The 10,808-nt window shown below is 46.9% G+C and overlaps 1 protein-coding gene across 1 annotated transcript; it reads left to right on the plus strand.

Annotated features, from left to right (window-relative positions):
- Positions 1-5,184: 5,184 nt before the first annotated feature.
- On the plus strand, positions 5,185-10,488 carry LOC104941592 (protein very KIND-like). Its single transcript, XM_010766718.1, has 4 exons — positions 5,185-5,722; positions 6,081-6,140; positions 7,880-8,037; positions 9,341-10,488. The coding sequence occupies exons 1-4, from the start codon at positions 5,675-5,677 to the stop codon at positions 9,567-9,569; spliced, it is 495 nt and encodes a 164-aa protein (XP_010765020.1). The 5' UTR covers positions 5,185-5,674; the 3' UTR covers positions 9,570-10,488.
- Positions 10,489-10,808: the final 320 nt, after the last annotated feature.

Consider the following 10,808-nt stretch of genomic DNA (forward strand, 5'->3'; position numbering starts at 1 on the left):
GTGATGTATTTTATGTGTCCCCGGCGCGTCGGGGAACTCACGCAGCGTCAGAAAATAAAACCCTTTCTCTTTTCCTCCGTACCCACATCTTTTAAAAACGGGGGTACAACGAGCGGATACAGATTTTGCTGCCGATATTACATAATTTCGGATGTTGGACCCACAGAAAGTTGCTATCAGAAACAATGCCTCACGTGTTTTGGACGTAATATGGTATTTTTTTACATTAGCAAGCCTCGCTAACACTCAGAGCTAACCTGTACTGTAGAGCACAGAAAAGGAACTCACCTTGTGATAAACCCGCAAGAGAAAAATTATTTGAGCTCCATACTGCTTCAGAAATAATCCTTGATGTGGTTTAGAACATGATGGCGTTTTATCACAGCATAATTTAACTTTATCTCCGGGAGAATTTTGGTCAGGCATTAGCTCCGCCTCCTCTTTTTTGTTCTTCAAGCTAAGGACCCAACATCTGCGTTTCTCTAACAGGGCTGCAATAGAGGGATATGAGGGATGTCTAAAATGCATTTGAGATTTTGAGAAAAACACATCATAGACATGTTTTTATGTATTTGTTTATATCTGAGAGTCCCAGTGTTTCCGCCAGGGGGGCGTCTTGCCGTCATTTGACACCCTTATTCAGCTCGGGACGCCCTGAACGCGAGCCGAGGGCGTCCAAAAATATTAATAATTCGAGAGAAGATCGAGAGTTTTTATCGCTTGAAATGACGAAAAATATTTTTGGACGCCCTCGGCTCGCGTTCAGGGCGTCCCGAGCTGAATAANGTATGAGCAGCGGTCGCGAAGTCACTGTCCTCGTGGACAGGGTGGAGGCTCGGGAAAAGTGCGCCGAGTTGCTTGTTCCTAACTAGTAGTTTTAGGACGTTTCACGGTCAAGCCCCACAGACTGTAGCTAAAGGACCCCGTGGCGCAGTGTTCCCGCCACGCTGTGGAGACGGCTCGCTTCCACCTCCGACAACGCCGAAAAGGAGCGGGCGAGTGTCTCGGTGCCCCAGCGAGGGCACTCACAAAGACCCCTACCACTGGAAGATGGGTGGCAAAGTAGCGTGGCCCATTGGCGTGGTGTAGTACGCGGCGACATACTTCGCAACTTTTCCGATCTCTGGCAGGTCCGTAGCTGACCTGTCGTCTTCCGCCTACAGCGAAAACGACTCCAGTTCGACGCAACCGAGTCCGCCGGAAAACGACCGTGTAGGCAGTAAGGCCGATCGTAGAAGGTACGTAGATGCCTCACACAAGCCTGAGTTGCAAAGCGGAACGCTCTTCACAGCTCTCGGAACCAGCAGTAGCAGTCTCGCGGTCGACAGGATGTATAGTCTCATGCGATGCCTGTAATGCTGCACCGACGTCAGCTGTTGGACCAACGACTAACGGAGAGGTCTCAACAGTAGCCAGCGGAAGAAGTCGGCGGACCGACATGAGCGTACGCGCCTGCGTCTCAGTGTCTAGAACTGGCCGCTTGAGGAGCCCGAGACTGATCACACCACGCCGGTGAACCAGACGTACGAACTTCCTGCACTCACAAGCGCACAGCTGGTGCCCGCAATGGGAGGACAACTGTACAGGTGTCACAGCGTCGGTCCAGCAGTGGCGTCGACACCGGCGAGACACAAGCTCACGCAACGTGCCTGACCAGTGAAGTGATGCCTGCAATTCGGAGACACGCGACCCACCGGCCTTCAAGCAGACGTACCCGACTTCTTTCTGCACTCCTGAACCCGACCGTAGACTCATGCACCGAACAGTCGCGCGATTGACTAAGGGCAGTTGAGGAACAGGAAAGTAGTCTTCCTGATCACTTTTTGCTTTGTTCTGGGTAACGACGCATAGGTCTAGTGTCTGGACCATGATGACATTCGTGGTGTCCGAAGAACAATTTCAATAGAATAGAATCGGTCGCGGTACATGTATCTAAGAAAGATATACCGCGACTAGAATCGATAGAGAATCACCTCGCTTTTGTCAATACTGTAGTGATGTGAATGATGAGACCACTAAACATCAAAAAATAACGCTAAGAAGTATCAGAATATAACGTTGTTCAAAGAGCTGTCTTTGACACTGAACAAAACTGTACTTTTAATAAAAAAATTCTAACTGTTGTAGTATACGTGTGGGTCGACCAAAATACTAAAAAAGAACACTATGCAACAAACCTATCGCCGCTCCAACACCACCTTTTCCCTGTAATTTTCCCTACATCATCCTAACACACCAGTACACACCTGCAACGTCTAATAAATATGATATGAATTACACAACATAAACAGTCTACGCCGCGTATACCTGCGTAACGCGTGGCACTATTCCGGGGACAACCTCCAAAGTAGACTAGAATCCACACGTAGACTCTCCTTACAAACTTAGTAGATTCTATGATTTGCAACATGAACAACCACAAGTAACGAACAACACATAGGACAGAGTCCAATTAGGATGGAGAGAGGTGCTCTGTTTGTAGGCCGGCACGAGCCAAATGGCGAGCAATGACAGAGCCGGACTGTCTGCGAACAAGGACCGACAAGTATACGAATGACACCAACACCAGCAAAACACATGGGCAGCCTAAAAGAGTCTGTCCCAGAGGAACAATCTAAGAGCGTGCTTCGTTAGGCTACACCTTGACGCACACCCTACCTAAACCACCTCAACATTCGACGTGCCACAAGCGTCCGTAATAGGTTGGTTAGTCTGCGATGTCGGAGACGACTGCAATGTATAGGGTAAGACAAACACAAACGGCAGGTCCCGCAGCACCGAATCCATCAGGCGCTGGAACGTCTGAGCGGCATTCTTGAGTCCAAAAGGCATCCGTAGGAACTCAAAAAGTCCAAAAGGCGTTATCACTGCTGTCTTGGGAATGTCCAGGGGGTGCATGGGCACCTGGTGGTATCCACGCACCAGGTCCACCTTGGAAAACACCCCCGTACCGGCCAGATGCGCTGAAAAGTCCTGAATGTGTGGCACCGGATAGCGGTCATGCGTAGTGGCGTCGTTGAGTCGGCGGTAATCCCCGCACGGGCGGAACCCGTCGTTCGGCTTGGGGACGACGTGCAGGGGGGAAGCCCAAGGACTGTCGGAGTGGCGGACAATGCCCAGGCGCTCCATGGTTGCGAACTCCGCCCTCGCTACAGCCAGCTTAGAAGGGTTCAACCGCCGGGCCCTGGCTTAGACAGGAGGCCCCCCGCTAGTGACGTGGTGTTCCACGCCATGCTTAGTGGTAAGCGCAGAGAAGGTGGGTAGCGACAGGTCCGGAAACTCGGCCAACAGTCTGAGAAACGTGTCTTCCCCCGACAGCGAGCCCGACAGCCCGTCGTACGCTGCGCTGCCAAGTGTGCACACGAGGGAAGAAAACGTTAAGGCATCAACCAAACGCCTATTCTTAACGTCCACCAAGAGTCCATGAGCACACAAAAAATCCGCTCCGAGGAGGGGAAAAGAAATGTCCGCTGTCACGAAATCCCAGCTGAAACGCTGTCCTCCGATGCACAAACACATAGGCCTCACGCCGTACGTGCGAATGGGACCGCCGTTAGCCGTCGTCAATCGCGGTCCGTGCCCACCACGGGCGACGTCTTCACTCGACGCTGGAACCACGCTCCGTTGAGCGCCCGTGTCACACAGAAACAGGTTCCCCGAAAAGCTGTCGCTAACGAAGAGGAGCCTGCACGTGCAGCCGACGCTCAGAGCCACTACTGAGCGCCGGCCCCTCCGTGTCCCGGGGGTTTGTAGCTGCACGGAGAAATGAATCTCTTCACCCTTTTCCCGAAACGTGCATGGTAAACGCACTCTCCGGTGTCTCCACGCCGGCTCGACACAGCCGTGTCCGGCCTCCGCCACGCTTTCTTGACTGCAGATGGGCCGCTGAGCGTCGCGGCTAACGTCTCTGCACCTGGCTGTTGTGTAGCCAGGAAAAAACAATCCGCTTCCTGAGCCAAAGCACGGGGCTCCGTGACAGGCGTGTTGGCCAGCGCCGTCTGGACCCGGGGAGGTAAGTGACGCAGGAAAATCTCCGTGAATAAAATCCGGGGATCTCCCCCCCTAGCAGATTTAGCATTTTCTCCATTAGCTGAGATGGCTTGCTGTCTCCTCGGCCTTGAATGTCAAGTATCTGGCGGGCCCTCTCCTTAGCAGATAAGCTAAATGTCTTAAGGAGAAGGGCCTTAATCGCCTCATATTTGCCATGGTGCGGGGGGCTGCGATAAATCCCACCATCCTGGACGATGCGGAGCTTCCCAGCGCTGCCACTATGTATCTCAGGTCCCCGTCACGGACCTGTCGGCAGGCGAAGTGCGCCTCCACATGTCAGCCATGCTCGTTAATTTCCCGGAAACTTTCTCGGAAATGTCAGGGTCACCAGTGTAGTGCCGTGAAAAGGGAGTCGGAGGCGGTGAATTCAGAATGGAGTTCCAATCTTTATTAGCCATTAATAACAGAGAGGTTAACACATGACTGCTCTGCTTGATGCGCTAGCAGGAATGGCAGCTGAAGCTACAGGTGTTCCCTACTAAATGGCCCGTGTGGCAACACAATACGAGAGGTGAATTATGTCCAATAACGTGTCACCACACTATACAGTTTAGTGGTAAGGGATTTTGTTGTCCGGTTGGATGCTCTTAGGCTTATGTAAAGCTTTGATGTTGAACATGACCAGACTTCTCCTTGAAGATTATATTGTTTATAGGCTGATTGAAGTAAAAGCAGCAGAGGGGGAGTGGGTAGACCTTAAGTGACAAGACAAAAAAATGCCAGGTTTAGAAAAGGTCACATGCCATTTTGCTGAGTCGACAATCGGCACGGTTACCCTAACCCTGACCCTGACCATAAACAAAACAGTAGAACGGAGGCTCAGGGTGTTTCTCAATGTTGAGTACGCTTGCTTGGTAGCACGAGCATCTTGCTTCAGAAGAGAGGCAAGAATACTTCCTAGCCTCGGAAAATGAAGAATGGAACAGGCGAGCAAGTGTGCAGGTGTGCGTCATATGAGAGGCCCCGCCTTACATTTTCCGCCACAGATTTGGGGAAATTGGTCCGTGCGCAAAGCATTGTGGGGATTTTAATACCGCGGAGTTTACACATGTGCAGCCTCAACATTTCTCCAAACGAAGTACGCCCATGAGTATGCCGGGCTCTGTAGAATTCCAAGTATGCTGGACATTGGACTTCGGCGGCACTCGATGACGTAGTATGCTTGAAATAGTGGCTCTGGAGCAACTTTACTCGAGAACACCCAGAGATGTAGTTAGCCTAACGTTAGCTTTTTACTTCTGCTGATTTATAAAAGTGGTTTTAATATGTTAAAAATGATCCTGCTGAAGCAAAGCTATAAGTGTCATAAATGTGTGTTTGCCACAGATCTTATTGTATTGCTTTCAGTAGAGGGAGCCCTTGCAATGCTAACAATGTCAGCCAAAAAATACGTTATCCCTGCACCACTCTGAACTTGATTGTTCCCAATGTATTTTCTGAGACACCCATTTAGGTCCCATTTCTTGTCCTACGTTAGTTAGTCTTTCGGCACACTACTGTTGTATTTTGCCTTGTTTAGTCGTTTTATCGCAGCTCTCCTCTCTTGCAGACACAGGTGGCTCTACTCACCAAGTTCCTGTGGATAGGAAAACACTGCTACGAGTCGAGGAACTTCGCCACAGCCATGCAGGTCCTCGGAGGTGTGGAGAACGTGATTGTCAGGCAATTACCAGTAAGGCTGCTTCTCATAAATCCCTCCTCACCAGAACTCTGCGTCGCTGCAATAAGTCACATGCCCTGCAGCTCAATGTTTTTCTTCTGCCGTGATAGAATTGGGTGGATTTTAATTACTTTCACAAATGAGAAATTTGCATTAATGCATTCAAATTAGATGTAGAAAGTGTGAGCGCAGCGAGGAGGAACGTTGAATAGGTGTAATATACACACACAAAAGGCACCAGTGTTGAGAATATATATAAGACATTTCCATATTTCCATGGGTTACATTCATTGACTCATGTGTTGTGTTGAATCCAGCTTATAATAAGTGTTTCTTTTAGAAATAAAACTTTCTCCTCTCTTGCCAACAGGCTTGGAAACATCTGTCTTCCAAGGTGTGTGAGATCCTGGAGGAGCTACGAGCTGTGCAGGTGTGTTTCGGCAAGCACACACATATGTTGTTTGTAACTGAAGGCTAGGCTGGTCACATATTGTGAAACTTGGCTGCAGGGCAAACAAATCAATAGAAAAAAAGCTCCTCCTACAGCTGCTCTGCTGCTGAAAGTTAGCCCCAACAGAACCTGATGCATCAAACTACCAGTGGTGGAGGAAGAACTCAGATTTGATATGAATATATATTCTGCTCATTTTCAGGTTCATATTTTTTCATATTATTTTTTTGTGCCTCTTCTGGGACATGTCTCCATGCTTTGATGTTCAAAAAGCCCTATATTGTTCTCATACTGCCTGTGCTGCAGCACCTCTTTTCACCCTCTGTCTGAAACCAGATCCCAGTCTTTTGTGATTGGTTAGCTGGCTGGCTCTGATATGATTGGTCAACTGCTTGGAGATGTCCCGCCCCTTAAACTCTTATCACATACAATGTTGGAGCGCTAGCCAATATAAGCGCGAGTGTTACATCTCTAAGCGGCTGACCAATCACAACAGAGCCGGTCAGCTAACCAATCAAAGTCTGGTTTCAGACAGAGGGTGAAAAGAGGTACTGCAGTACAGGCATGAAAGCATGGAGACATGTCACAGTAGAGGCAGTAAATACTGATATGAACCTGAAAAGGAGCCCCTTTAACCACTCCTATGGGCAAAATCATCTTTGCCAGTTCTGTCCCGTGCGAGTCAAACTGTCCTGTTATTGTCTGAGGAAAACATTGTTTTATAGTCATATCTAGACACAGCTGTGGTTGAAGCCCAAGCAAAGAGAAAGGGTCTGTCTTATCATACTGGAAAGATAAAAAGCTCTCCCAAGGCCGTTTGCCTCGGCTTGGGAAGAGAGGGCAGCGAGGAGAGGTAAAAGCTCAAAGGATCAGAACGTAAACTAAAGGACTAAATGTAGTGAAGTAAATAGTAAAATATTGGCCCCTCACTATAGAGTGTAACTTTGTGTTTGCCACTATAGATGAGAGCAAGTCATCTGGGTACTTTCCCTCTACACAAGGCCACGCCCCTTTTTTGCTGAAAACACTTGCTGTCATTTGACTGATGGTTAATACAGATTCTGCAGTTTTTTTTAAAACATTTTATAATACGACGCCTTTTTTATCTACAAGAACCCCAATTATGATGGTCGGACAGGCAAACTATTAGAAAATGTTATTGGAGACCGCTGATCGGCTTCGATTAATGGTTTAATTTAAATCAATAGAGGACATCGATCCCCTATTGCAGACCAACACTTAAACTAGGATTTCTGAATTACATTGTTTCGATTACTTTCCTTTTTCTGTAGAGGAAGTCAATAAATCGATTTGTTTGTTGTTTGAGGTGCAATATACAACACAGCAGCTTTTAGGCGTGAAGAAACTATTGTTTACCGCTTGGCCCAGATGCCTTGTTTTCACCGGAAAGTGGACAGGCCTTAATTCCACCAGGAAGTGACGTAGCGCTGCTCTCATCTATGTACACAAGCTTCTCAAAGCATTGAAGAAAACAATAGATTGACTAAAAGGGAATAATTTTAAATATTATCTTAGGCTCCTCAAATACTTAGCTACGGCCCTGCACCAAGCGACCAGTCACACTGCAGCCGGCAGAGAGCGGAGCGACTCAGCTGAACCCACACTTACACAGGGATTGTTGATCTGTTCAGACAAATGATATTGGGATAAATCTATCTCCATATATTGACTGTGCAGATAAATGTCTCTGTCCTCAGATGTTCCTGAAGAGCGACGACCTGTGTCTGATGGTGGGGGAGCACACAAGGAGGAGGCCCACCCTGCCGTCAGCGCACATCCTGGCCATGCACGTGCAGCAGCAGGAGATCGGTGCCTTCACCCTCACTACTGGGGCCTTCAAGTGGACCAAGCTCAGGTGAGGGCGATCAGCCTCTTGAGCACATCTGCTATTGGCCCTACTAAATCAGGTGTTCAACTACTTTCAAAGATACAGCTCTGGAAAATAAGAGACCACACCAAATTGTTTTTAAATCTCAATCCCCACATGTATGGCAGCCATTCCATTCCAGTGTCTGTTGAATTCCTACACAGAGAAATGTTATCAGTGGTTTATACAATTAAATCAAAGAAAATTAATTGTACTTACTAAAATACTTACTAAAATAAAGAAGATTGAAATTAGCCTAAATAAAAACCAAAAATAAAATTCAGACAGGACGTCTATCTATAATATATTGAGCTTTATTTAAGATGTATTGTAACATTGTGATTCTACTGGCAATCTCCCTTTTCTTTTTTTAAATGTACCAGTAATCTGATTACACTTTTTTTTACTGTCACTCTTAAGGGAATACAGTTTGGTACCCTGATTAAGTCATCTTGTTACTGCAAGCCTGACTACATTCTGTTAAATTGGAAAACACATATATGGACATATAATACATATAATATAATACTATTGAATACATTATATATTTATAGCGCTTTTGTAGGACTCAAAGTCGCTTTATAAACTAATATAAATGGACACATTTACACACAGCATTTGCACTGTAGTCCCTCTGATTAGGCTGATAACAAAAGTGTTTACAGTATACAACTGTAATACTGACACAGAGAATACAAATTAACCTCTCATCAAACAGCCATGTAAAACATTTCGTTTTAAATCATCTGCTCCACATTAATCCTGATATACAGTACCTCTCAGTGATGCACTATATTAACAGTTAACTGGAAAGGTAGCTCTCTTCCCACGTTCCAAAAATCCATCTCTCTCTAAGTCGGCCAGCTCACTGTATGAGGACACATTTTCCTGTGTCCTTCTCCTTCAATCCAATATGGCCGACCAGATGCTGAGGTCACAACAAGTGGCGGATGGATGGTAATGGCACAGCTGTTGGATTGGAGTTGTTGGTAGGGGTGCCAGTGTTGCACCAGATGGCGCCCGTGGGATGGGGTTTGATTGGAAAAGAGGTTTGGGTCCAGATGCTGAGAGGAGATGGGCTGCAGCCAGATGCTGGGGTCAGGGGGTCCGAGCAGGGGGGGGCAGGAACACAGCTGGCTCCTGTGGACCAAGGTTTGGCTCCAAATCAGGTCACAGAGAAAGCAGATGATGCTGCCAGGAGGGAAACTTGAGTGTAATTTGCACCTAGATAAAATCCCATTTCATGTTTCTGTTCTTTATTCCCTCTTCATCCACCCGTCCTTGGCTGAAGGAGCATAGCTAAGGTTGTGAGCCAGGTCCACGCCTTCCAGGAGGCGGTGTACCCCTACAGCCCGGACCTGGACCTGCAAGCCTACCTTCGGAGCCGCAGGGCCCGCCTCTCCACCTCTGACCTCCACCTCTTGGCCGCCGACAACGACGCCGACTTCCAGCAGTCCAGCGAGCGACAAGCGCGGAGGATCCAGAAAACGCTGAGGAGGGTGAAGGCCACCTTCCAATGAGCCCTGCCCCAGGACCATTGCCAGGCACCAGGTCAACACCTCCTGACTGAGGCCCCAAGCCCGGGCCCCGACCCTCAGAGGCCTCTGTTGTCCTGGCAGCAGAACCTTGTGGACTTAGAAACTGCTGTCATATACACTATCTGTCAAAAGAACCTTAACTTAAGTAAGGGATAATGTGCAGCGGAGCAGTCATTCATGAAAAAGTATTACACAGCAACACACTTAATAAACCAATGACTTGACCAGCAATTTTGATTTTAAATGGTTTTCTTGATTTAAAAATGATCATCCATGTCTGTTTTTTGAGAAGTTCTCTTTAGTGATTACTTCCTGTCTGTCTTCTTCTGCTGTTCCCGTTAGTGTTTACTTCCTGTCTGTTGAATTCTCTGACGTCCAGGTCTCTTGCGCTCTTTTTATTTTTCTTCACTGGGGACAGTTCAGCCATCATGAATCCAAAGTGTTGTGCTCTCCACAAATATAAAAAATGAATATTCAATAAGTGTTCCATGGTGTTTCTCTGATGGAGAAAATGAATGTTGGTTGTCCACAGATGATTTCTGCGGAGTGATTTGACTGCACAATGTGCACATAGTATCTCCCTTGATTCTCCTTAGCAATGGTCTGTTAGCGAGAATGAACCACCTCTGGTATGTCCCAATTGAATCAGAATCGAGTATACAACTTGGCTTTGTGATAAGTCAATATATCAGTTGAGACAATTTTATTTGTAAGACTACACATGTAAACCTTTAGAAAAGTTTTTGCTTCTGATTCCAGCATTTTTTTTCTTTCTCAGCTAATATATTGTACTTTTTTAATCATTTGTGAAATGACCCTGTTTTTTTTTTTTGTTTAGCTTTAAAGGCTTCATACACAGAGCATGGCAGCATTGCAAACTGCATGTCCAACATGGAGGCTAGAATACCAACATGTGCAAAGAAGGCACCACGCCTGAGACCACGGGCCCCCAAAAACCTCAGCCTCACTGTGTATCATGGTTATAATATCAATTGTAACTTTGTTTAGGAATATGCACCACTAAATGAAATAATCAACTGACCCAAGAAGACACTTTGGTCCAGACTAAAATGTCTCAACTATTTGATAGATGTCTATGAAATGCTGTGCAAATATCAACAGTCCCTTGAGAATAATTCAAAATCCCCTGACTCTTCCTATGGCTTGACAGTGCGTTTCACCTTTGTGCTTTTCACCTGCATTGTTCCTGGAAAGAAGGCA

The sequence above is a fragment of the Notothenia coriiceps genome, unplaced genomic scaffold (assembly GCF_000735185.1).
Source record: "Notothenia coriiceps isolate Sejong01 unplaced genomic scaffold, NC01 NC01_scaffold00003522, whole genome shotgun sequence".
Taxonomy (NCBI): Eukaryota; Metazoa; Chordata; class Actinopteri; order Perciformes; family Nototheniidae; genus Notothenia; species Notothenia coriiceps.

Excerpts from the sequence above, each read along its gene's own strand:
- LOC104941592 (XM_010766718.1), top strand. The coding sequence starts at position 5,675 with ATGCAGGTCCTCGGAGGTGTGGAGAACGTGATTGTCAGGCAATTACCA. Across the intron at positions 6,141-7,879 it reads AGGAGCTACGAGCTGTGCAG|ATGTTCCTGAAGAGCGACGA; the intron begins GTGTGTTTCGGC and ends CTCTGTCCTCAG. Across the intron at positions 8,038-9,340 it reads TTCAAGTGGACCAAGCTCAG|GAGCATAGCTAAGGTTGTGA; the intron begins GTGAGGGCGATC and ends CCTTGGCTGAAG.